Source organism: Ursus americanus, chromosome 2 (assembly GCF_024610735.1).
Source record: "Ursus americanus isolate L20-20 chromosome 2, mUrsAme1.1.p, whole genome shotgun sequence".
NCBI lineage: Eukaryota > Metazoa > Chordata > Mammalia > Carnivora > Ursidae > Ursus > Ursus americanus.
In genome coordinates this window covers 87,662,064-87,688,693 of record NC_142128.1, presented here as the reverse complement: position 1 = coordinate 87,688,693, position 26,630 = coordinate 87,662,064, and the positions used below count along the sequence as shown (strand labels likewise).

Sequence of the window (26,630 nt, the reverse complement as noted above, 5' to 3'; positions counted from 1 at the left end):
AGTGAGGGGGGAGGAGATGGGGAGGGGAGGGAAAGGTAAAGAATCTCAAGTAGAATCCGAGCTGAGTGCAAGGCCCGACACGGGGCTCAATCCCACGAGACCACAACACCTGAGCCGAAACCAAGAGTTGAAGCTTAACCAACTGAGCCGCCCAGGTGCCCCCTTTATATTTAATAAACATGTTACACTTGGATAAATAATATAAAACACAAACATATCACACTTGGTCATTCTGCTGGCTTTGTAAGCTGTCCCTTAAAACTCAGTCAAATATAAAACTAATGTTCCAGAAAAGATCTTCAAATGAGAAAACAGTTAACATGCACCATCACCCTCCCTGTTAGTACAGACTGCCCTCTCACTGAGGTCCTCAAGGTAACTTTCTTATATCATTCTTCACTTCACTTGTATTATTTTCCCAAAGATCATCTCCTTCAAAGTAAACAGTTTTCTATGGTCATTGCAAGTAACAAAAAACATCTATATTGTTTTAAGAAAGCTATACACAAAAGCCCATGCATTAAAAGAAGCACCTTGGTATATTAGAAAGCACAGTGGGTTAGAGTCTTACATTACATTCCAGCTCAGGGTGTGCCATTTACTATGCATTATTTAATTTAGTATGAATAGGAAATAGGGTCCTTTTGTGGTAGGCTGTGTTAACATTTCTCTTTACGTAACACATACTCACTGTGAAAAAGAAATTCAAATAATATAGACGTATGTAGAGTTAAAAGTGGAAGTTCCCTTTACATCTCCACTTCCACCACCAGTGCACTAAGGAGCCTAAGAAAATACTAATAGGATGTTGTTGTTTTTTTAACAGACCAGCCAACTGACCTGTTCCATTCACAGCTGTTTGGACCAGGAGGAACCTCCTTTGAATCTAACAGACTCTGACCATCACTCAGAGATTCTAGAGTTTGAACTCAACACAGTTACTAGATAGAAATCAGGGGTTTTTTAAGGGCGGGGGGTCAGTGTGTTGCATATAACACAATTACTCAGTATTTAGCAAACAGTAAAGCAAAGTAGGGTAGTCATTACTGTTCTCCACCAAATATTCTAGCTGCCTTCCCAGGCACATGGCAAAACTGCACCTTCCCCCATCCCCTTGGCATGATTTAAGGCAATGCAACTTGCTTGGGCAATGAAATAGAAGAAGTAGTGATGGAGGTGCCTGGGTGGCTCAGCTGATTAAGCGTCTGCTCTTGATCTTAGCTCAGGTCTTGATCTCAGGGTCATGAATTCAAACCCTGCATTGGGCTCCACGCTGAGTGAGGAGCCTACATTAAAAAAAAAAAAATGATATGTCTCTTCCAACTTTTAAAGTTTCCACTAGTACTTGATTCCTCATTCTTTTTCCCCATGCGATGGCATCTGCCAGCTTTCCAGAATGATAGGTGAAGACTATCAGTCTGGGTATCCAGTTACAAAAGATGGGCATAGCCCCCCTCTCCCACTTCCCGCCAAGCCCTTCCACCAACACACATGCAATGATCCATATTGAACATGTAGTGTGAGTGACAAACTTTTGATTTGTTATTCCACTAAGATTGGGGGGGGAGGGTACTGTTATCAACCCATAACCTACTCTACCCTAACCAGACTGACCAACTGATTCTAAAGTTAATGTAAAAAAAATAGGCTAGCAAGAATAGCCAGAAATATTCTGAAAATGAAGAGCAATGAAGAACCAGCGCTAGTGGTTAGCAGCAACAATAAACTAACAACTATAATGCTAACTATATGCTGAACACTGTTTTAAGCACTTTACATAAATGAACTCATTTACTCCTCATAAAAACCTAATCGAATAGGTATTATCATCAACTTCAATTTACAAATAAAGACACAAAATTACAGGGATGTTAAGTAACTTGCAAAGGACACACAGCTAAGCAAGTAGTAAAGACAAGATTTTAAAGCAAGGCATTTTAGCACAAGTCCATATTCTTAACTGCCATGCTATCCTGCACATTATGAAAAGTACCAAAATTAGGGGGCATCTGGGTGGCTCAGTCAGTTGACCGTCCAACCCTTGGTTTCGGCTCAGGCCATGATCTCAAGGTCATGAGATCAAGCCCCGCATGGGGCTCCGTGTCTGCTTCTGATTCTTTCTCCCTTTCCCTCCCCCTTTGCCCCTCCCTGCTCACACAAGCACTCTCTCTCTCTCAAATAAAATCTTTAAAAAAAAAAAAAAGTACCAAAATTAAAACAGTGTGATACTGGCACGTAATGAGACAGGCAAATCATGAGAACAGAAAATCTAAAAATAGAATTAAATGTGCACAGGATTTTAGTACACAAAAAGGTGAATAAAAGATAGCTTATTCGAGGCGCCTAGGTGGCTCAGTCAGTTAAGCATCTGCCTTTGGCTCATGTCATGATCTCAGGTTCCTGGAATCGAGCTCCACATTGGGCTCCCTGCATTGGGGAGCCTGCTTCTCCCCCTGTCTGCCACTCCCCTGCTTGTGCCCCCCCAAATAAATAAAATCTTAAAAAAAAAAAAGATAGTTTATTCAATAAGTGATTATTATGAAATACCCATATCCTTTCTTGTCAGCAAGTCCAATTCAAGGCATTTTTCCTATAGCTGCATTACCATGTATGAAATAAAACATAAGGTTTTTCACTGCAGCACTGTTTGAAAACAACCTAATTATGTAATGCATCCCTACAATGAAATGCTATGCATTCATTCAAAAAAAAAAAAAAAAAAAAAGCAAGTTCTTTATTTACCAACATGGAAGAATCTCCAAGATCAATTAAGTGAAAAAAAGCAAGGTGCAAAACAATGCAAATGTTTTTACTGGTCTTAAAAAAAAAAAAAAAAAAAGCCTGAGGAGATATACAGGCATACACATACATATATACTGTATCTCTGGAAATATACACAAGACACTGGTGAATGGATTGCCAAAATTTAAGCAGCCAGGGGAAAGAAAGTGGCAGAAACACTTCTGTACCATATGAATTTTAAACCATGTAAAGGTAGTGACCATTCAATAAACAGACAAATGATTTAAATTTTAAAGAGAAAGACTGAGCCATTTAGCAGCAAGGATTAATGCCAAAAGAATAGATTGAGAGTTTTCGTGATAAAGAGAAGCTCAACAGCCATTACACTCCATATACAAGCTAAAACTGAGAAAGCCAGCTGGAAGAAAAGGAAAACTGAACAGATGTACACGGCAAAAAAGATGCCAAAACCGTGTAGCCTCTGAAAGAGAAAGATGGAGTATGCAGTCTTAACTCCTAATTGCTTACCAGCTCCAGTTTCCATGAGGCCCAGCTGCATAATGATTCCTATCTATGGAGTGTCATGATTCCCAGTGTACCCACATACAACAAACACCCCCTTCTACCACCTTCTGGAGTTAGCACCATTGGTTTGCCATTCCTTTTTTCCTTCCAACCCCTAACTAGCTTTTCTACCTATATGAATGAGAAAGTACTTTAGGATGATTTCCAAGTGCCCTCTGTAGAGAGGAAAGATTATGATTTACCTAAATGCTAGAAATAACTAATCAGAATACTGATAATTGTATCAAAACAGAATAAAACTACACATTACGCTTACCTATATATGTAGAAGCACTGAAATCTGCTAACTAAACATAGGCACAGAACAAGCCGAAGTACACTATACTACCTCGTATTAAGGCCTCAACATTATTATAATTGTTATTTAAATGCATTTAGAACTTTTAAAACTTAAGTATATTAACCATTAAAAACATTAGCCATTTTTTAAAGTTGTTTTTCTATCACTTTTTTCTATCGCTTTTTTGCTTTTTTATCATCTTTTGAGCACTTTTGTCATTCACCACGCACTCTCTGGGAATTTTACATGTAATAATTTTCACAACAACTCCGTAAAGTAGGTACTATTAACATGACTATCTTACAAATGAAGAAACACATTGTCCAGAAATACAATTTCCAAGGTCTCTCAGGGTTCTAAATTTGTCATACCTACGTCAAGATACCGAAGTCACAAATGTAATCCAGGCTGTAAACCCACCAGAATCCTTGCTGTTAACAGCATGCTTAAAAATGATTGCAGCTCCGACTGATGTTTACAACTGAAAGCACTCAACTAGGGAACCCAAATGCTTCAAGAATTCCAAGTGTAAAAAATCTGTTTACATCAAGATCGGAGAGCAAACACAGAGTCATTCTTAGTAGATCAGTAATCTCTTAAATATATTTTTTAAAGAAATATTTTCCTGCTAATAGTAATTATCTAGCTTTCTTTTATTAATCTTCCGATTCCATTCTAAAAAATATCTGAGGAAGGCATAAAAATAGTACATGAAACTTAGTCTCAAAATGAACAAAACAGTAATATTTACTAATCCTTCTTAAAGTGAATTATACATGTTATATTCTCTTTTTCCTTTAATTACATTGCCATGAAGGCTTTAAGAAGACAGTGGAGCATCACTACAGGATATCTCCCCATAACGGCAACAGAGAATTGGGAAAACAACAAAACTCAAGCCAACTTCTGCTTCCTACTAGCTCTATGGTCTTAAAGGAGACTTAATCTAACTCAGCTAAACATCTTCATCATAGCTAAAACTACAAAGTATGAATAGCTTTCAGGCTTTTTTTTTCATGCACTATATATATTTTTTTCATTACGTTTTTTTATTTTAATTCCAGTATAGTTAACATACAGTGTTATATTAGTTTCAGGGGTACAATATAGTGATTCTACAATTCTATACATTACTCAGTGCCCTTCACGATGGTTGACTCTTTAATCACCATCAGCTATTTCACCCAACCCCCCATCCACCTCCCCTCTGGTAACCATCAGTTTGTCTGTTTCTTGGTTTGTCTTCCCCCACCCCTTGTTCATTTGTTTTTTAAATTCCACATGAGTGAAATCATATGGTATTTGTCTTTCTCTGACTTATTTCGCTTAGCATAATGCTCTCTAGTTCTATCCATGTTGTTGCAAATGGCAAGATTTCATTCCTTTTTATGGCCGAATAATATTCCTGTGTGTGTGTGTATACGCGCACATCTTCTTTATCCATTCATCAGTCAATGGACGCTTGGGCTGCTTCCATAGTTTGGCTGTTGTAGATAATGCTGTAATAAACATATGGGTGCATGCATCCCTTTGAGTAGTATTTTTGTATTCTTTGGGTAAATAGTGCAATTACTAGATTGTAAGGTAATTCTATTTTTAACTTTTTGAGGAAGCTCCATACGGTGCTTCACAGTGGCTGCACCAGTTTGCATTCTCACCAACAGTACACAAGGTTTTTTCTCCACATCCCTGCCAACCCTTGTTTCTTGTGTTTTTGATTTTAGCCATTCTGACAGGTGTGAGGTGATAGCTCACGATAGTTTAGATTTGTATTCCCCTGATGATAAGTAATGTTAAGCATCTTTTCATGTGTTTGTTGGCCATCATTAGGTCTTAAGAGAAATGTCTGTTCATGTCTTCTGCCCATTTTTAATCAGATTACTTGTTTTTTCTCAGGGTTGTTTTGAGGATTAAATGAGATTGTAGAATAAAGTGGCACAAAGCACCCAATTCTCTCCCAATGCTACTACGCTACTATGAAAGCATAATGGTTAAGAGCATAACTTTTCAAGCTAGCAATGCCTTACTTTGAAACCCATTTTATTTATTGGATTAAGATTAAATGAGATACAGCAGTTTGGCACATACATGCTAAATATTATATAAATAATACTACAAAAGCAAAAAATAGGTCCCAACAAAAGGTAACTAGAAACTAAACCTAGAAAAATAAGACTCTAAATCTTTCTGTGCTCTACTGCTAGGCTATGCATCCATGATCAACTTGTTTCACCTCTTGAAGCGTTAGTTTACCCATCTGTAAATCAAGTCTATTAGAATACAGGATTTCTAAGGTTTCTCCCAGTTCTAAATTTTCATATCTATGTCTGTCTGGCTACCAAAACCATATATTTTGTATTAAAACAATCAATGCCCTATGGCACCTGGGTGGCTCAGCTGGTTGAGCGCTGGACTCTCGATTTTGGCTCAGGTTATGATCTCAGGGTCATGAGATCAAGCCCCACAAGATTCTCTTCCTCTCCCTCTGCCCTTCCCCACCATCCGTGCACACACATACGCTCTTGGTCAAATAATAAATAAATCTTTTAAAAAAAGAAAGAAAAACAACATCATACATATACACACTCTGAGGGAAAATACAAATCAGCAGGAGACCGAGAAATTTAGAGATTCAGAGAAATGGCCAAAAATGGCAAGCTCTACAACTCCAGATGAAGTTTTACTTTAAAGATTTATTTACTTATTGGGGGGGGGGGGCATGCAAGCACGCATACGGTGAAGGGCAGAGGGAGAAGGAGAGAATCTCAAGCAGACTTCCCACTGAGCAAGGAGCTGACGCAGGACTCAATCTCCCGACCCTGAGATCATGACCTGAGCTGAAATCAAGAGCTGGGACACTCAACCGACTAAGCCACTCAGGTGCCCCTCCAGTTGAAGATTTTAATTAGAAACATGCTAATGCCAAACACTTTAAATGAGAAAATATATATATACATATTTTTTTAAGTTTGTTTATTTAGAATCTCTACACCCTGGGGCGCCTGGGTGGCTCAGATGGTTAAGCATCCGCCTTTGGCTCAGGTGATGATCCCAGGGTCCTGAGATCGAGCCCCATGTTGGGCTCCCTGCTCAGCAAGGAGTCTGCTTCTCCCTCTCCCTCCGCCTCTCCCCCTGCTTGTACTCTGTCTCAAATGAACAAATAAAATCTTTAAAACCTCCACACCCAAGGTGCAGCTCGAGCTCATGACCCTGAAATCAAGAGTCACATACTCATGGACTGAGCCAGCCAGGTGCCCCTTGAAGGGAAAAAAAAAAAAATTAAGTAGGCTCCACGCCCAGCTCGGAGCCCAATGCATGTCTTGAACTCACAACCCTGAGAGCAAGACCTGAGCTGAAATCAAGAGTTGGACACTGACTGAGCCACCCAGGCATCCCTTAAAAGGGATACCTAAAATAAATGAAAAAGTGCTAAACTTATAATTGCTACAAAAAACCTGAAAATGCTTATCAGATGTTTTGAGTACCTACCTAGCTCACAATGACTCTCCTGAAAAGTCCTTCTCACACATGGTACGCCCACAGCGGCCAAACGCATTCTAGGTCAGTGGTTTTCAACCAGGGGTAATTTTACCCCCAGGAGGATACTGACAATATCTACAGACATTTTTTGGTCGTCACAATTAGAAGGTGAGTGCTACTGACATTTAGTTATTAGGGGCCAGAGATGCTGCTCAACATCCTACAATGCACAGGACAGTCCCCACCACAATAAAAGAATCTAGCCCAAAATGACAGTATTATGGAGACTGAGAAACCCTATTATATCTGACCACCAATCACAGTGACTGTCCTGGGAGTTTGGAAATGAGACTAAGAAATCCAAGTGTACTACAAACCATCCTCTTGATCACAGAGATTTTAAAAAATTGGAAAGTGTGATATGAACTGACTATCTAAGAGGGAAGAATAAAGTGAGGAGCCAAAACAAAAGACAGAAAATAAATATTGCCTGAGTTTCTAGCCGCCTTTCACTTCCTGTTTCTGGACCAGCCTAGCTGCATTCCTATCCTTGAGCCTCCACTGTCCCCAAATAAATTTTCTACAGATTACATAATCTGGAGTTGGTCTCTATTACTTTTAACCAAGAGTCCTAGTCACACGTATCACCCACAGAAAATTAAGGTAGAAAACTCGACTACAATAGAGTGTATAATACTTCAACACTATTAAATCAGAAGTAAATAAGTAAGTCAAATAAACCTGGTGAAATTTTAGAATAATGAAAACCAATGGTGAGATATAGAAAAAAGATCAATGAATACTAACCTATAAATATAGGGATATCAGACGAAATAAATTAGACAAATAACGTGAAAACCAGGAAAATAGTCAAAACTTCCTAAACTAGCAACACAAGCAAAATTCAAAGATACAGGTGGTACATTATGTAAAGATTCAGAAATAATCCTTTAAGACAGACTTCTCAAAGATCTACCTATCAAGCTCTTGAGCTTTAAGAGGAAGAATTTTATACAACTCAATAGCAAAAAAATTCTATTAAAAAATGGGCAGAGGAAATGAACAGACATTTTTCCGAAGACACACAAAGAGCCAAGCAGGACATGAAAAGATGCTGAAAAATCAGTAATCTGGAAAATGCAAATCAAAACCACAATGAGATATCACCTCACACCTGTTAGAATAGCTATAACCAAAAGATAAGATAACCAGTGTTATCACCTTTGTGCATTGTTGGTGGGAATGTAAACTGGTATAGCCATTACCAAAAATAGTATGGAGGTTCCTCAAAAAATAAAAATAAAAAAAATAAAATAAAAAATAGAACTACCATATGATCCAGCAATCCCACTTCTAAGTTTGTATCCAAAAAATTGCACTTACAACAAAAATTATAAAATGCCCACAAATAAGCCTAACAAGAAATATCCAAAAACAGTAACTGAAAACTCTTTTTTACTTAAAGACATTTTTTACTTAAAGGCAAAGGGATACCACATTCTTGGAATTAAGTACACAAGGATGCAACAATGTCAATTTGCCTGCAAATTAACCAATAATTCAATAGAAATTACTATCAAAATCCCATCGAGATTTCTAAATCTTTACAATTTAATCCTAGTGATCTTTGAAGGACATAATAACATCCAAATAAATTCTGAAAAAGAACACAATAATGGGGAGCTACCTAGATAAACATATATGCTTTAAGCTTATAATCAAATTATTATAATTAAAATAATATGTAAAATAATGTATAGGAAGAGAAAGATGAATGGAATCATGGAGATAATTTTTCAAAGATCTGTGTACATTTTAGAATTTGATATATGAGAAATACAGCTCTTCATACCAGTGGGAACTGATGAACTATTCACTTGTTGGTATTAGTACAATGAAAAAGTATTAAGTTGGTTCCAACCAACCAAACAACCATCAATGAATGAATGAATGGATGGATGAATATTCACATAGGTTCAAGTTGGTGATGTAAGGGGAAAAAATACCAGAAGAGAAAAACAGGAGATCTTTGATAATCTTGTATAATATTCCTCAACTTAAAAAAAGGTTAATATCTAAACAAAATGGTTATTACATGTATCTAAAGCATACAACACTATAAAACTGTTGAAAAGAATGAGAGATCGACACATACGACATAGAAAGGTCTTCCAGATACATTAAATACAAAAAACAAATCTGGGAGAAAAAAATTCATATAGTACAATGCTATTTACAAAATTGCAAGAGAACTATTAGTATGTACACTTATATATGTAAATATATACAAAGTTCTCGGAAAATATACATCAAACCATGAACAGTAGTTACCACTAAAGATGGAAAATGGAGAATGGGTGGGAATATCAGAGGATTTTCATGTCTTGGTTATCTGCTTCTGTACTGATTTGGTCTTTTTATATTGAGAAACCTCTTCATACAATTAAAAAATACAATTTCAAAACAAAAAGCTACTTAACAAAAAACTTCATGTATCAACATTTCTTTCCTATAAGAAACAGATGAGTGAGGGGTGCCTGGGTGGCTTTGTGGGTTGTGCATTCAACTCTTGGTTTTAGTTCGCGTCAAGCCCTATGTCAGGCTCTGTGCTGGGCATGGAGTCTGCTTGTCCCTTTCCCTCTACTCCTCCCCCAGCTTGTGCTCTCCCTCTCAAATGAATAAATAAAATCTTTAAAAAAAAAAAAGGAACTCCTGGGTGGCTCAGTCAGCTAAGCATCTGCCTTCTGCTCAGGTCATGATCCTGGGGTATGGGATGGAGCCCCGCATTAGCACTGGGCTCCTTGCTCAGCGGGGAGCCTGCTTCTCCCTCTGACTGCCACTCCCCCTACTTGTGTGCTAGCACTCTCTCTCTCTCTGACAAATAAAATCTTAAAAAAAAAAAAAGAAAGAAAGAAAAAGAAAGAAAGAAAGAAACATGGATGATACCAATTGCGCCTGCTAGTATTGCTAGTTTTAGGAAAATGTTGTCTTAGTAATTATCTAGAACCACAAAATGCTAAGTGGCACTCTTTAGTCCTAACTCAATATTGTTATTTTAATTTGCTGGAATTAGCATCGAGAGAGGAACATGCTAACAGACTGCACGCATACATACTGTATATTATATAAAGCCACAGATCATTTTCTTTGACCTTGACCACATCAAGTGAAAGGTTTCTAAAACCTCCCTCTCCTTGGAAAGCAAACCAGGGAATATAAATCGCCTGGGCCTGCAGAGCTTTGTGTTCTGCTGGATCAAAAACCCCTACTGGCAGAGCTCACTACGGAGAAGCCGGCAGTGCCACCGCCACAGACTCAGCACATCTACAGCAGGAAGCAAAGGGGCCGGGCGAGAGCTTAACAGATTCCTATGTGTTTAGCAACCAAAATGAAATTTGGCATAGTATTATATTTCATGTGTATCAACCTAGGCATTTCAGTGAAAGTTTAAGCAAAAATAATACTGAGAAATTTCTCTAGTGTAATAATCATAAATTTACATACTGAAATTATGCACTCAATCCAAAAAGGCAAGATTAGTAACCAAGAGTTATTGTATACAATATCGCACTTTCACACTTGCAGACACAAACCAGTTTTGTAATTGTTTCATTAGGATGTTCACCAACATGTATTTAAGCAGCGTCATCCTCTTGGACAGCAGTTCTAAATTACAACTGAAAAATTCTCTCAGAGGCATTAAAACAGGCAACTACCAGGGACAACTGGGGGGCTCAGTCAGTTAAGCATCTGCCATAGGCTCAGGTCATGATCTCAGGGTCCTGAGCTCGAGCCCCACATCAGGCTCCCTGCTCAGTGGGGAGTCTGCTTCTCCCTCTCACTCTGCCTCTGCCCCCCAACTCATCCTCTCTCTCTCAAATAGATAAGTAAAATCTTTTTAAAAAATCTTAATCTCTAGGGGCGCCTGGGTGGCTCAGTCGTTAAGTGTCTGCCTTCGGCTCAAGGCGTGATCCCGGCGTTATGGGATCGAGCCCCACATCAGGCTCCCAGTCTGGAAGCCTGCTTCTTCCTCTCCCACTCCCCCTGCTTGTGTTCCCTCTCTCGCTGGCTCTCTCTATCTCTGTCAAATGAATAAATAAAATCTTAAAAAAAAAATCTTAATTTCTAAAAAGCCAAGAGAAGAGAGTTGTAATCTATAAGAGGGAGAAAGAATAAAATTACATAAATATGTAAGACATGTATTTATATATTAATATAAATTCTATGTTAAAATATGTAAAATATAAAATTTTAAGGGGCGTCTGGGTGGCTCAGTCAGTTAAGCATCTCCCTTCAGCTCAGGTCATGATCCCAGGGTCCTGGCATTGAGCGGCATATCAGGCTCTCTGCTCAGCGGGAGTCTGCTTCCCCCTCTGCCTCTGCCTGCTGCTCCGCCTGCTTGTGCTCTCTTTCTCTGTCAAATAAATAAAATCTTTAAATATATATTTTAAGTATGAAATATTAGTAACACTAAGCCTAGAAGTTAGGACCATAGTTCAACATTACTGTGAGATTCCAAATAGCATCATGAGTGCCCACTGCTCCCTTTGTTATACCATAATATCCGAGTCCCAACCCATAGCCATAGAGTACACAGATCCAACTCTGGCCTACCATTCTGAAAACCTCATCACTGGTCTCAAGAGAGAGAGATTTTAAAAACCTAAAACTCACAGATATATATGTCCATGAACACATCCTCCAAAAGGTCCAACATGTACCAAAAATATAGAATTACAAACAGGTATCCCAATTTCTTTGGTCTCTATCTTTCAGTTGGCAAGCAGGAGGTTTATGGGTTTAAATGAAAAAACAGATAGTAATAAGTACCTAGAGTCTGACGGGCACACAGCACTCAATAGGTGGCAATTCTCTCTTCCCCACTTCTTCTAAGAACTGAGGCCCACCCTAAATCTGTCAGCAGAACCCTGTGTCCTACTTCCCTTTTCCCTGATACTCTAAATTCTTTCAAAGGTGCGTCTATCAACAGACCTCCAAACATATGAGCTTTCAGAGATTAAAAAAAGTTGAGGCCAGGGGCACCCGGTTGGCGCAGTCGTTAAGCGTCTGCCTTCGGCTCAGGGCGTGATCCCAGCGTTCTGGGATGGAGCCCCACATCAGGCTTCTCCGCTAGGAGCCTGCTTCTTCCTCTCCCACTCCCCCTGCTTATGTTCCCTCTCTCGCTGGCTGTCTCTCTCTGTCAAATAAATAAATAAAATCTTTAAAAAAAAAAAAAAGTTGGGGCCAAAGAAAGCTCTTCCTGCCACCAAAAGATGGTGTAAGACGGTGGACACTTGCATACGGACACACTTAACTTGGAACAAATGGACTTTTGAACCAGTTTTAAGTAGAACAGAGTCAATAACATTAGGTTTTCCGACACAAATGACAATCCTTGAATAACCTTGATCCATTACTCTTCTTAATTTTACATTACTCAAAGTGTTCTCACAGTTCCCAAAGTGTGGCCCCCAACAAGCAGCATCAGCAACACCTGGAAATCTGTCAGAAATGCAAATTCTTAAGTCCCACCTCAGACCTGAGTCAAAACCACTGGGAGTGGGACCCAGCAACCTGTGTTTTAACAAACTCCCCGCACTAAAGTTTAAGAACTATTCTATATAATCTGGTGAAGAATCTACAGTGAAACTCCAAATTTACCTGTTCCAAAAGAAATCTGTTAACATTGATAAGGTTAACATTCTCAAGTATTCTGAAATTGTAGTATATGACAAAAAGCCCACTTGACTCACAAAATCAATACAAAAGTCCTACTAAAACACGCTTTTAAAAAGAAATTTTATAACGAGAGGTAAAAATAATACAGGAAGGCACAAAAAGGTCTCAAAGGATATCAGATGAAGTTATATTATGAAGTCATTAAATATTAACCAGAAAACAAATGTGCCAGTTCAGAATGAGGTCTCTACCTAAACGTTACATTTGTACTGGCCTGTGTTTCTGGTTCACCTTCTCTAAAGAAAAAACATTCCTATGAAAAGAGTGAATGAAAAAGAACCATGGACTATGTGTCCTCTAACAGACACCCAGCCCCTAAGACAAATCATTCTAAGAGGATAACATTTAAAACACTAATTCGAAAATACACATGCACCCCTACGATTACTGCATCATTATTTACAACAGCCAAGATATGGAAGCAGCCCAAGTGTCCGACTGTAGATGAACGGATAAATACGTGGTAAGTATACACACACACACACACACACACACACACACACACACACACACACAAAGAAAAGAATATTACTCAGCCATAAAAAAGATGAGATCTTGCCATTTGCAACAACATGGATGGACATGGAGGGTATTATGCTAGGTGAAATAAGTCAGAGAAAAACAAATACCATATGATTTCACTTACATGTAGAAACTAAAAAACAAACAAATGAACAAACAAAAAGTAGAATCAGACCTACCAACAGAGAACCAATGGTTGCCAGAGCAGAGGGAAGTGGGGGGAGGGATGAGCAAATGGGTGCAGGGGAGAGGGAGATCCGGCTTCCAATTATGGAATAAGTCACAGGAATAAAAAGCACAGCATGAGGAATATATTCACTGGTCCTGTCATAGCACTGTATGGTGACAGATGGTAGTTATACTTGTGGTGAGCATAGCATAATGTATAAAATTGTTGCATCTCTATGTTGTACACCTGAAACTAATGTAACATTATGTATCAACTATAATTCAAATTGGAAGAAAAGAAAAAAAGAGGGTAACATTTACTTTCAGAGAAAATAAGGCCTAATGTAATTTCAGGTCCCCAAAATTTCCCTACCTTTTTGATGCTTTCTGAAAGTTCTTTAATAATCAAGAGTCACCTGAGAGGAAAAAAAGACTTAGAGAAAATAGAGACTTAAAATGTAAGGGATAAAACAATCCTACGCTTTAGCATGCCCTCAAGATGACAAAAGCAGTGTTTTAGTTTACAAAACATGTTCACATACAACTGACATCATCTCTACAACCATCTCAACATAAATAACACTACTACTTACTGAGTACTTAGTACATAATTTTATGAGGCTGGGAGCTGTAAACTCTTCACTCTTTACTCATGTCAGAAGACAAGATTTGAATCCAATCCTACTTCATTTAATTCCTTTAACTATTCATCTACAAAATAGGAAGATCAGTACCTGCCCTTACCTATTTCAGAGTAAATAGAGTAGTTTTAAAGATCAAATGAGATAAAGGACATAAAATGTTTTCATAAACTCTAAAAATACATACACAAATATAATTATCATCATCACTCCTGATTTTGATAAAGAATGAACAGGAGGAAAAAAAAAAACAGGGAAAGGGGGGTAGCAGGGGGAAAGATGCTTTTGTTTGGCTTTGCTTTCTTTTTAAGCATGCTAAAGACCTTTAAGAAGGATCTTCAGACTTCATAATTTACCTGGGACCTTACTGTCAACTGGGCTGTGAGAACAGAATCTGTATTATTTTGTCACTTCACTATAAGCACAGACACAGTTATGTATCGGTAACTTCTGCAGATTTGGAGGTTAATAAAAATGTAACAGCTTATTTCTTTCTAAAAGTTTAGTTTCTCATAAGAATCAGTGACCATGGGCAGCTGGGTGGCTCAGTCTGTTAAGTGTCTGCCTTCCACTAGGGTCATGATCGAGGATCCTGGGATCAAGTACCACATTGGGCTCCCTGCTCAGTGGGGAGTCTGCTTCTCCTTCCGATTCTCACTCCCCACTTGTGCGCCCTCTCTCTCTCTCTCTCTCTGTCAAATAAATAAATAAATAAATAAAACCTTAAAAAAAAAAAAAAATCTGTGACCACACTGGGATGTCTGACTGCATACAACTCTTGATCTTAGGGTCCTGACTTCAAGCCCCATACTGGGCATAGAGATTACTTAAACTAAAAAAAAATAAAAAGAATTAGTGACCACGGTACTAGGCCACCATAACCATAATTAAAATTCTCTTGCAATAGCCTTCCTATTCTTTTCTACAGTATCATTTTCAACCTGGGGTACCTGTATCTTTCACTATGCAAAGATTAAAACATGAACTATAGGTCCAAAATAAATATGCAAATCAGTCCACTTAAAATGATGAGTTTGATTTAAGGGAAATTATTCAAAACTTCACAATTTAAGGTTAATTTTTAATAGTATTTTCAGCAAATGAGAAAAGTGGAAGTGAAATCACTCAACTGTTGCAAGGTCTTCTATCAGATATTTAAAAAAGTAAGTATCCAACCCTAGATTATAGTCACAAAACATCAACTCACCAAAAAGGTTCAATACCTGACAAGAAAAGTCATACAACACTCACCCCTTTCGTACCGAAGCCAGCCCTATTATTTTTATTCCTTCTAAATTATTTTCATAAAAAAATCACTTTTGGCAAGGCAAATTATTGTAACAACTTACCCATATATTAACAATAAAAAAATACCATTTCTTTCTACAGAAGAAAAATCATGGACTCTGATAAGCCATTTCTATAATGTCTGATATAGTGTCTATAATTTTACTGATTAACTACAAATAATATTTGATCTGCATTTAAACCTACATGTAAGCTTAAAAACCTGCCAGACCCAATAATTTCATATGTGAAATTATGTGCTAATACCTTAATACTGAAACTCAAGACAGCTATTTGTACACTACTTCCAGGATTCAAATTTTTTATGTAAATGTCTAATGATAGGTTCAGGAGCTTTTGAATCTGATTCATTTATTCATTCAATTCAGAATCTACCATGGTTTGTTTTTTAAAGATTTTATTTATTTGAGAGAAGAGTGATGAGCAAGAGAGAAAGAGAGAGAGATCACAGGAGTAGGGGCAGAGGGCTGAGCAGGAAGCCGGACTCCCAGGACCCTGGGATCATGACCTGAGCCAAAGGCAGACACTTAACCGACTGAGCCACCCAGGCATCCCTCTACCATGTTTTTCTAAGCAATAGTTCTCAACTAGGAGCAATTTTGCTAAATGTCCCCTGGGGTGGGGGTGGAGGGGCAATGTCTGGAAACATTCCTGGTTGTCACAACTGGAGGCAAGGGTTGCCAGAAACAGGTGCTATTGGCATCTAGTGAGCAGAGGTCAGGATGCTCTTAAACATCCTACAAAGCACAGGATAGCCACCACCCCCCCCTGCCAAAACAAGGAACCATTCGCCCCAAAATGTCAATAATGCCAAGGCTGAGAAACTCTGATTTATAAAAAAATTAATAAACACTTTGGGGCACCTAGGCCGCTCAGCTGGTTAAGCGGCTGCCTTTGGCCCAGGTCATGATCCTGGAGTCCCAGGATGGAGCCCCACAACAGGCTCTCTGTTCAGCAGGGAGTCCACTTCTCCCTCTGCCCCTTATCCCACTTGTGCGCCTGCACTTGCGCGAGCATGCGCTCTCTCTCTCTCTCTAAAATAAAATAAAATCTTTAAAAAAAAAAACTAAGTAGCGAAAACTTTTAAAAAAATAAAGTTTATAAACACTCATCTGTCTAGAAACATACTCACTTCACCTTTGTTTCCTATATTATTTGCTAATGACAGTCTTTTCAGCAACAAACTTACCTCTAGTCCCATCCTTTCAATCAGCTTCTAACTTCCAAACTTGTTGACAGAATAATCATTATCTCAGCCAATTTCAAAACCTCATAGTCTTTGACTCACCCCTATTTTATAATAGTGGTAGTAATACCAGCAGCTAACAAACATTAGCTCTTACTATGTGTTAGGCAATAAGTGCCTTATGTATATTAACTAATTTAATCTAGGTACTATTATTGGTGCTCTTATCCCCATTTTCCCAATGGAGTCCAAGACATAACAAGGTTAAATAACTTGCCTGGGGTCACACAAATAAGCAGTTGAGCCAGGTTTCAAATCCAGGCAGAATGGCCCCAGAGTTCATGCCCTTTATAAATATTCCAAAGTGATCACTCTTCTTTAATCCTCTACACTGAATCATGAAGACCTTTAAGTTCTACAAGGACAGGGACTCTTGTTATGTTCACAGCAACATTCCCAGAGCCCAGTTACATAATAGGTACTCAAAAAACTTTTGTTTATGAATGAATGAAATATCCCCCGAACTTACCCCTACTATTTTCTTTGCCTCCACTTAAGGCCAGTCTTTCAGCATTCACACCTGGGTTTGTTGATATATTCTATTAATTAGCCAATCATGTAAACTGATATAAACTCCTCTGCCACATTTTCCATCACCTGGGCCCAAAGAAACATATCCAAAGCTTTCTTGCCACCGCTTCAATTAGAATCATAAAATCTCAGTCAGAAGGTACCTCAGGGATCATCCAGTCCAACATTTTGCAGAGACCCAAAGATGGCAAGTAACTAAATCAGGCAGCCAGGTGGAGCCAGGACCAGAACTTGATTCTTGCAATTTTTGCTCTTGGATTCACTCCTGGAGGACTTGCTTCACTCCCGACAGATGTCTCCTCACTATCCCACCAACAAATCATGTTAATTCCCACTGTTCACGCTCAAGTTGTCTCTCCTGCCCAGCCTGCCCTCTCTTCCTTACTCCATAGATCCAAATCCTATCCGCCCTTCAAAATTTCTTCCTATTCCATTCTTCATGTCATTCCTCCTTCTCTGAAAAGTTTATGGCTTCAATAAGATGCTGGAGGAACAGAATCACTGTTGCCTACTGCGCCAAGTTTAATGCATACTAACACTTCCCACAAAGCTAGGCTACTTGGATGATCTTCCTTGAAAGTGTGTCATCCATTCTTTCCTCCAGTGTTTTAGAAAGTGATTTTAATGAAGACTAACTCATATGTAGTGCCTTCATAAAATGTTCATATATCTGGAAGAGAAGCTCACATCTTTAACAGTAGACATGTAACACCTGAGTGGCACCAAATCACTTACAACTTCTCCATTTAGAAACGACTCAGCATATTCACAAAGTCCAAACCCAGAGCTCTCTGATACAACTCAGCTAGCAGCCACAGTTCCTTGGGTTCATCTCTTTCTTTGCATACTACCATCTATCACTACTTCCTCCAAAACTCCCATTTCTAACAAATAGTTCACGCTTTTTTCTTCCTCCTCTTCCCTACATTGTGCAATACAGACATGCTGTCTCTTTTATCCTTTATTAGTGAAACTCCAGTTTGCTACCACTCATCCAACCTCAACTATCCAGTCCTTTATATAAATCATACCTATCTTTTCAGCCTAAGGTCTTATGCTACCCCAACCCCATGAAGGTCACTTTTGCTTTTCCCCCTTCTCCACTCTTCCTTCCTCTAGAAAAGTGGTCTCAAAAGTGGTGTGGGTGCAGCTCAGAGGAAGCGCAAAAGGATCCACTGGGCTGCAGGAAAAAAAATATATTAGAACTCTCATTATACTCATTTTTTCATCTCATCCCTTCTTAAATTCTATTTCTGTGTGCATTTATAAGTTACATAACATACTGGTACACAGCAGAACAAGTACATATATAATAGATAATGAATTCTTGGAGTATGTGCTCTTTTACTGATAACAGGATATGATCAAAAGAGTTCGGAGACAACCATTCTAAAAATACCTTGATAATGAGGCCAAAGTAATAGGTTCCAAACTATACAGAAGATTTATGTACATATGCACACACTGTAGGAAGAAAACTCTTGTTCATATCCAAAGTCCTAACCATGCCCACCAACCTCTAACCCTTCCAGCTTCTCAGAATTGCGTCCTTCTCAAAAGAGGAGAACGTAGGACAGTCTGGCAATGCCTTTCATTTCCAGTTTGGGGGAGGGGGGTCTCAAAAGCTGCTGAGATACTACCCTTATCTTTGCCATATTAGAGTATTTCAAGTCACTGCTCACTATTCTGACACTGCTCATAGTCTGACTTAAACACTTTATACGCCACTAGCTCCTGAGATTCAGTTCCTATTTCCAAATCCCTCGAGGCACAACCCATTCCCTTCGCTAAAGACCGATTCACACTAACACCTACTGGATTGAGCGCACACCTCCCAGCATCCTTGCCTCCCCTGGGGATACTACCCACCGTCTTCCCCCAGCCACACAGTCTGTCTCAGGGTAGAGGACAGTCCATCCACGTCCCTAAGACCACTTCTCTTTCCTTCTCCGCCCCCGGGAGCTGCCAGCCAGGCTGGAGACGGGAAGGGGGAGGGGTGTGACTCGCCTCCCGTGACTGGCCCAGATGGCAGCGGATTCCGCCCCCACTCTCAGGCACCCCGCCACCCCCAGACCCCCTAGAGCTGCCAGTCTCCTTCCCACCCCGCCCCAACCCCACCCCCGGCCTCCCCCACGCCCTCACGCCAGCTCCCAGACACACTCACCATGCTGGGTGAAGATATTGAAGCCGGCCTCTGTGGTGCGCCCCGCCAGGTCCCGCCTGCGGCCGGAGGGCCTGGCTGCACTGCTGACCCGGATCCCGCGAGGCTGTGGCTGCTGAAGCCCCGGAGCCTCCCCGACGCGGCCCACCTGCTGCCCCATCCCTGCGCTCGCGTACTCCCGCGCCCCTGCCGACCCCAGGTCACATTCCTCCTCGGCTCCGGCCTCGGGCTCCCGACGCTGCTCCGGCCTCTCCTTCCCAGTCCAGGCCCCGGCCCCGAGCGGTCCGGCCGACGGCGGCTCCGCACGCGGACTCCTCAAAGCAGCCGCCGCGCTACTTCTCGGCGACTCACAGATTCTCCTTCTCCCTCCTCCTCCCGCGGCTCCGCGCCCCCAACGCCGCCGCCGCCACCAACGCCGCCATCTTTAAACCACCGAGCACTGGGAGAGCGTGGGACAGAGCGTCTCCCGCCCCCCACCCGACCAGTCATCTCCTCTACTCGGAGGGAGGGCTTCCTGGAGGCCCCGCCCCGGCCCCGCCCCACCCCGCCCGCGCCGCCCCCGCCTCCTCGCCGGGTGGGTCCCCCCAGTGCCCACCTCATTGGCACGTCCACCGCCCCTTCACGTCTTTCGGTCTCTGTGTGCTTTCGGGTCACCTGGGCCTCCCAGGCCTGAATTCATCTTAGCCGACGCCTCCCAGGTTCGGCTCTACATGCTACCGCCTTTTGGAGTTGAACGGTCTAAAGCCTTCCCTGTCCCACCTCCACCTGTCAAATCAGTCAGTGCGCTGAGCGCCCTAGGTGCACCGCTCGTTAGCAGGCACAGATGAGACAGGAATGCACAGGCATTTGCTGCTTGCCGTCCAGGTGAGGATCCCTAACGCCCAGGAGAATCCCTTTCAACTCCATTGTCAGCAGCAGGCCTAGAGTCTAAGACTATACAAAATTTACATGAAGGTAGTAAAAAAGTACGTTCTTATTTTATTGTAATTTTTTGAAAATTTTCATGACGTTAAATTGCACTCGCCTCCGTTGTCTGCATTCTGCAGTCTCATTGGAGAAGCAGTTGTGGCCCCATTCCTCATATTATATTACCATGAATTCCCCCTTGAACTCCTTTACCGTCTAACCACATGTGTGTTTCTGTTACCCTTACAATGCTTGACAGTAAAGCTGATCTTTGCACTGGTGTGCTTTATATACCGTGCTTGTGGTCAGGTCTTCTTTTGACGACAAAGGGGAAAAAGAAAATTTCTCTCTGACCCTGTTTCTGAGTAAGAACTTATTCATCATTAATTTATATTGTCTAAAGAGAGTGACTCAAACAGCAGTTTTTTATACATGCACACACATACTATGTACAAATATTCACTAATCATTGCCCAATTGCACATTCTTGCATCTTAATATTGACCGAGTTTTTTTTTTAATTCTCAAGGAACTTCATAACTATCCTCTTACTATTCCTTTCACTCCCTTATTTCCCTGATAAAAAGTATCAGTTATTACAGGTACCACACTGCAAATTTGCTTAAAATTAAAGTGGACAGGATAGGAGACATTGCAAAGAAGCAACGAAACACCCATAGGGAAGATAGGTTTGGGGGAAAGGTGGACGCAGCTCTCCTTTACACATCTTTCACAGAAGAACCAGAATGATCTTAGATGAGCCATCCACTGCCATTGATACTACCAGAGCACTGCGGAATTATTCCATTGCCATCCACGGTGAAACCAGGAATAACTGAAATTGCCCCCCCCAAAAAAATTGGGAACAGAAACACTATGCTTTAACACTAGATAGAATATGAATTTTCCATTTGGATCAAAGTTTTCCTGTGTTTAAAATATTTTTTTCCTTTTAATTCCCAAAGTGTTTGCAACTACTAAGAAAAAATCATTTACAAGAGATAAAGGTTATCATAGAGCTAGAACTTGGTTTGTTGTTTGGTTTTTATTATCTGAAAAAATATTAATTTGAGGATAACAGTCTGCTTCTCTGCTAATTCACGCATGGTACATAATAGATGAGTATAATACAGTAATTAAGGGCAGGGACTCTGAAGCCAGACTGGGTTCAAAACTGGGCTCTGACACTTATTGGGTATTTGCTCTTGTGCAAATACTTAATCTTTTGTGTGTCAGTCCCTCATCCATGAAGTGACGGTAATAACAATAATACCTAACTTATAGGGCTGTTGTTAGAATTAAATTAATTAACATAAAGCACTTTAAACAGTATTTGGCATTTAATAAGTGTCACAGAAGTATTAGTACAAAACAATTAATGTTTTCAGAAGTCCATCAGATTTTCCAAGCCTAATTTTTTCAGGTGGTACAACTTAGATTATGGAACAAATGCTACAGTATTTATTCAGGTAAGCCCTCCCCCCCACTTGCCACCAGCTAAAAACAAAAACACCAATCAACCAATTAAAACATGTATAATCAAATATCAGTTTATTAGTCATTCCTACGTGATTATGCACATGTGAACTATTATCTAATACCTTGGTTTTGCATATGAAGATTCCTCTATCATTGATTAAGATCCTATCTAGACTAAAGCAAATATCTTATAAGTGGAGACTTAGGATATGTGCATTATCTTGAAGATATTTTTCATTGTTTCTTTTTTTTAATAATATTTTTTTATTATGTTAGTTACCATACAGCATATCCCTAGTTTCTGATGTAAAGTTCCGTGATTCATTACTTGCACATTTCAAAGTGAAATGGAAACTTTAAGAATGGGGGATGCTGATAGACTGGGGAGAAACCTATTTCATTAGGTGTGGGAAATTATTTCATCTCAATATAACCAAAGCAAAGTGACTTACCGGAGGATTCCATTTAAACATTTAAAACAACTAAAACATTTAAACGATCCCAAGTAGTACCATCACAAACTGAACTGAGGGCAGCTGTGAGTTCCAGGCAGTAGCAGAAACAGGTGAAAAAAAGTAGCAGGGATGGTGCACAGTAGCCCAGGGACAACCTCAACCAACCGATAACCAGGGGCTGGCATGAAAGATCAGACAGACACATCACCAACATTAACAAGGCACACTGAAGACATGGATGCTTATCATCTTTACCTTCCTTGTAAAAGGAGCAATACCATTATTTCCAGAAGCAAGGGACTTGTGAGCAACGCTTCCCCAAACCCTTTCTTTACCAGTCTGCATTTCCAGGCTATTGCTACATTCTTACATTGTCTTTCATATCTTCTTCCTCTACCTCTGTATGAACACACTGTTCATTTAGACTCAGGTCATCTCTGCTGGATTCTCCTGTTATATAAGCCTTTCCTTCTTAGCTTCCTCACCTTTAGTACCAAAGAACTCACTAAAACAAAAATATGTCTTCCTCTCGTCACTTTGACGAATGTGTTTCCCCTCCCCTTCATTATGTACAATGTCCAAATCTTTCACCTGTTTCAAAATTATTTTCCAGGACACCCTGGATAATAATTGCTTAATGTATGTCATCTCTTGTTCCTCAAATCCCCACCCCTCCTATGGCAGACATGTGTGTTTCATCCAATTAACCTATTTCATGATGTCTTCTTTCTTAGCTATGACTTTTGCAATAATCATATTCTCCCCAATAGGGCTCCCAAGTGACTCCTCTTACAGTACTCAGGATTCTACTCAGATCCTGCCTTCTTCATAAGAGAATTCCAGACTCATCCACAGATACTTAACAGTTTCCCTGGATTCTACTGGCCCATACCTAAAACAACCACAGCTGGTAACAATTCTCTGCCTTAACATCCAATTGTCTTCCTCTAAGGTAATTGGAGGGGAGGGCGGTGTTGCAATGCTCCACTGATCCCTGTCTTTACCAGTCTGCATTTCCAGGCTGGTAAATGTGTTTAATTTTGGCATGTGGCTCAGCATCACAGGGGTGGGAAGAACCTTAGAGGTCACCTAGGCTAATCTGGAATTCCCTCTACAATAACTCCAGTGAGGGAACTCATTTATTTTGAGGAGGTTTTGTGGTGGGGTTTTTTTGTTGTTGTTTTGTTTTGTTTTGTTTTGTTTAAGAGAGAGATAGAGGCACCTGGGTGGCTCAGTTGGTTGAGTGTCCACCTTCGGCTCAGGTCCTGATCTCAGGGTCCTGGGATTGAGCCCAGCCCATGGCTGCCTCCCTGCTCCGTGGGGAGCCTGCTTCTCCCTCTCCCTGCCCCCCACTCATGCTCTATCTCAAATAAATAAATAAAATCTTTAAAAATAAATAGAGCCCAAGCAGGGGAGGGGGGAAGGGAGAAGCAGCCTCCCAGCTGAACAGGGGCTCAATCCCAGGACCCTGAGATCAGGACCTGAGCCGAAGGCAGACACTCAACCAACTGAGCCATCTAGGTGCCCTTAAGGAGATCTAATTGCTAAAAAGTTCATCCTAAAGATAAACCGACACATGCCTCCTTGAAACTTCTACCTGTTTCACCCTGGTCCTCGTTCTACCCAGTAGCTGAACGAAACAAATCTTTTTTTTTTTTTTTAAAGATTTTATTTATTTCTGTGACAGAGAGACAGCCAGAGAGAGAGGGAACACAGCAGGGGGAGTGGGAGAGGAAGAAGCAGGCTCACAGCGGAGGAGCCTGATGTGGGACTCGATCCCGGTACGCCGGGATCACGCCCTGAGCCGAAGGCAGACGCTTTAACGACTGCGCTACCCAGGCGCCCCTGAACGAAACAAATCTGACCTTTCTTCTACACAACTGCCCTTCAAATATTTGAGAGCTGTCACGTTTCCCCAAATCTTTTTCTTTTACTACTCGTATACATGTATGTGCTTGTATAGTTATGTTTATCTCTGTTTATATTATCTACATGGGCTAAAAATATTTATGTAGATAAATTGGAAGAAAAAATGTCATTTTATATGTAGCCTTTTTCCTTTTTCCCCAGCTTTATTGAGATACAATTGACATACACCATGTGGTTTAAGTTGTACAACGTGGTGATTTGATACACATATTTTGCAAAATGATTACCATCGTAGCTTTAGTTAACACCTCCACCACATCGTATAATAACCATTTCGGTTTTGTGGTGAGAATATTTAAGATCTACTCTTTTAGCAACTTTCAAGTATATAGTACAGTATTATTAGGTATAATCATTGTGCTGTACATTAGATCCCCAGAGCTTATCCCCAAATTAGATGTTTGTATCCTTTGGCCAACATCTCTCCATTTCCCCCCACCCCACACGCTGCTAAGCACCCTTCTAGTTTCTGCTTCTATGAGTTTGGCTTTTTTTATTTTCATTTCATTGTTTTTTAAAGATTTTATTTTTAAGTAATCGCTATACCCAGCACAGGACTCAAACTCACAGCCCCTGAATCAAGGATTGAGCCAGGGAGTGCCCTGAGTTTGACTTTTTTAGATTCCACATTTAAGTGACATACAGTATTTGTCCTTGTCTGTTCTGACTTATTTCACTCAACATATTGCCCTTAAGGTCAATTTACGTTGTTGCAAATGACAGGATCTTATTCTTTCTCAAGGCTGAATGATATTCCCGTGTGTGTGTGTGTGTGTGTGTGTGTGTGTATCACATCTTTTTTTTTTCCATTCTTTTTAAGCAATTTGTGCATGCAGTACTTTAGATTTGTTTATGTGTGGTTTGTCTCTGCATTGTTCTTGTATTAAATCTTTAAAGGCCTGTACAGTACCAAATACAGTTCCATTTATAGATCGACACTTTAAAAGTTTTTTTGGATGACAATGAAGAGGAGGAGGACTCTTATCTGCCTGGGATAGAGTAAGTCATTCTCTTTGAAGATAAGGAGTTGGATTAAATGAACTCTTGGGCTTTTTTTAGCCCCAAGGGTCTATGATTCAATATTTCTTTGATTAAAAACCTTTATAAATTATTAAGAGACTCAAACAATTAGCAAAGTGCTATATAAAATGTTAGAAGTAGCAGTTACAAGTACATCTATTCATTGTAAATTAATAAATTAGTACTCAATACCTTTCTATGGTAACAATGCATAGGTGACTAAACAATACATTTGACATGTAGCCTGTTGGTCACTGTAGTGTGCTGGAATTGGGCCTGGTGTAGAACCCATGTGTCACTGTACGCATTGTTTCAATTGGGTCCTGGATCCCAGGACCCTGAGATCATGACCTGAATGGAAGGCAGACGCTCAACTGCTCAATGTACATACACACTGTTTCTTTTCTTTTTTTTTTTTTTTAAGATTTTATTTATTTGAGAGAGAGAGAGACAGAGATAGCAAGAGAGCACAAGAGGGAAAGAGAAAGAGAAGCAGGCCCCCCTGCTGAGCTAGGAGCCCAATATGGGATTCGATGCCAGGACCCTGGGATCATGACCTGAGCCGAAAGCAGACGCTTAACTGACTGAGCCACCCAGGCGCCCCTACATGCGTGTTTCAATAGCATAACAAACCATCCCCAAACCTGGGGCTTAAAACAATGGTGATTTATTACTTCTTGCAGTTCTATCGATTGCTGGACAGTTCTGCTGATGGCACTTCGGCTCACTCATGTGACAGGATTCGGAAGAAGGGTCAGCTGAGCTGGAAGGTTCACAATGGCCTCATTCACATATCTGGCAGTAGGCGCTACTGTCAGTTAAAGTGTCTCGGTTCTCCTCCATCTGGTCTCTTGCGGGCTGAACTGTGCCCTCCCCCCAAATTCATATGTTGAAGCTTATGACTCTATTTGAAAATAGGATCTTTAAAGGGGTGATTAAGTTAAAATGAGGTCATTAGGGTGGACGCTATTCCAATATGACCAGTGTCCTTATAAGAAGAGGAAGTTTGGGCAGAACCCACACAGGGGAAGATCACGTGAAGACACAGGGAGAAGAGGGCTATCTACAAACCGAGGAGAGGTCTAGGAAGAAACCAACCCTACGGAAACCTTAGTCTCCTATTTCCAGCCTCCTGAACTTTGACCAAAGTAATGTCTGTTGTTTAACTCACGCTGTCTGAGGTACTTTGTCATGGCAACACTAGCAAACTGATACAAACAATCCAACCTTAGAGAGTAAGAGGTGTATTGGTTCGCTAGGGCTGCGGTAACAACATACCACAGCCACAGTGACTTACACAACAGATTCATTTTCTCGCAGCTCGGCAGTCTAGAGCTCCAAGGCCACGGTGTCAGCAGGGTTGGTTCTGAAGGCTATGAGAAGGAATCTGATCTCTGCCTCTCTCCTAGCTTCTGGCGGTTTGCTGGTAATGTCTGGT

At 40.4% G+C, this 26,630-nt stretch overlaps 1 protein-coding gene and 1 pseudogene across 4 annotated transcripts in view; both read right to left on the bottom strand.

Annotated features, from left to right (window-relative positions):
• Positions 1-19,021, bottom strand: part of LOC123801444 (small ribosomal subunit protein uS5 pseudogene) — a 38,651-nt pseudogene extending 19,630 nt beyond the window's left edge.
• ABL2 (ABL proto-oncogene 2, non-receptor tyrosine kinase) overlaps positions 1-19,833 on the bottom strand; it is a 107,842-nt gene extending 88,009 nt beyond the window's left edge. For all 4 annotated transcript variants that reach the window (XM_045811461.2, XM_045811464.2, XM_045811463.2 and 1 more), the window contains exon 1: positions 19,407-19,833. In XM_045811461.2, the coding sequence (XP_045667417.2) occupies positions 19,407-19,563 (157 nt within the window). In that variant the 5' untranslated portion in view covers positions 19,564-19,833. The remainder of the gene's footprint in view (positions 1-19,406) is intronic.
• Positions 19,834-26,630: the final 6,797 nt, after the last annotated feature.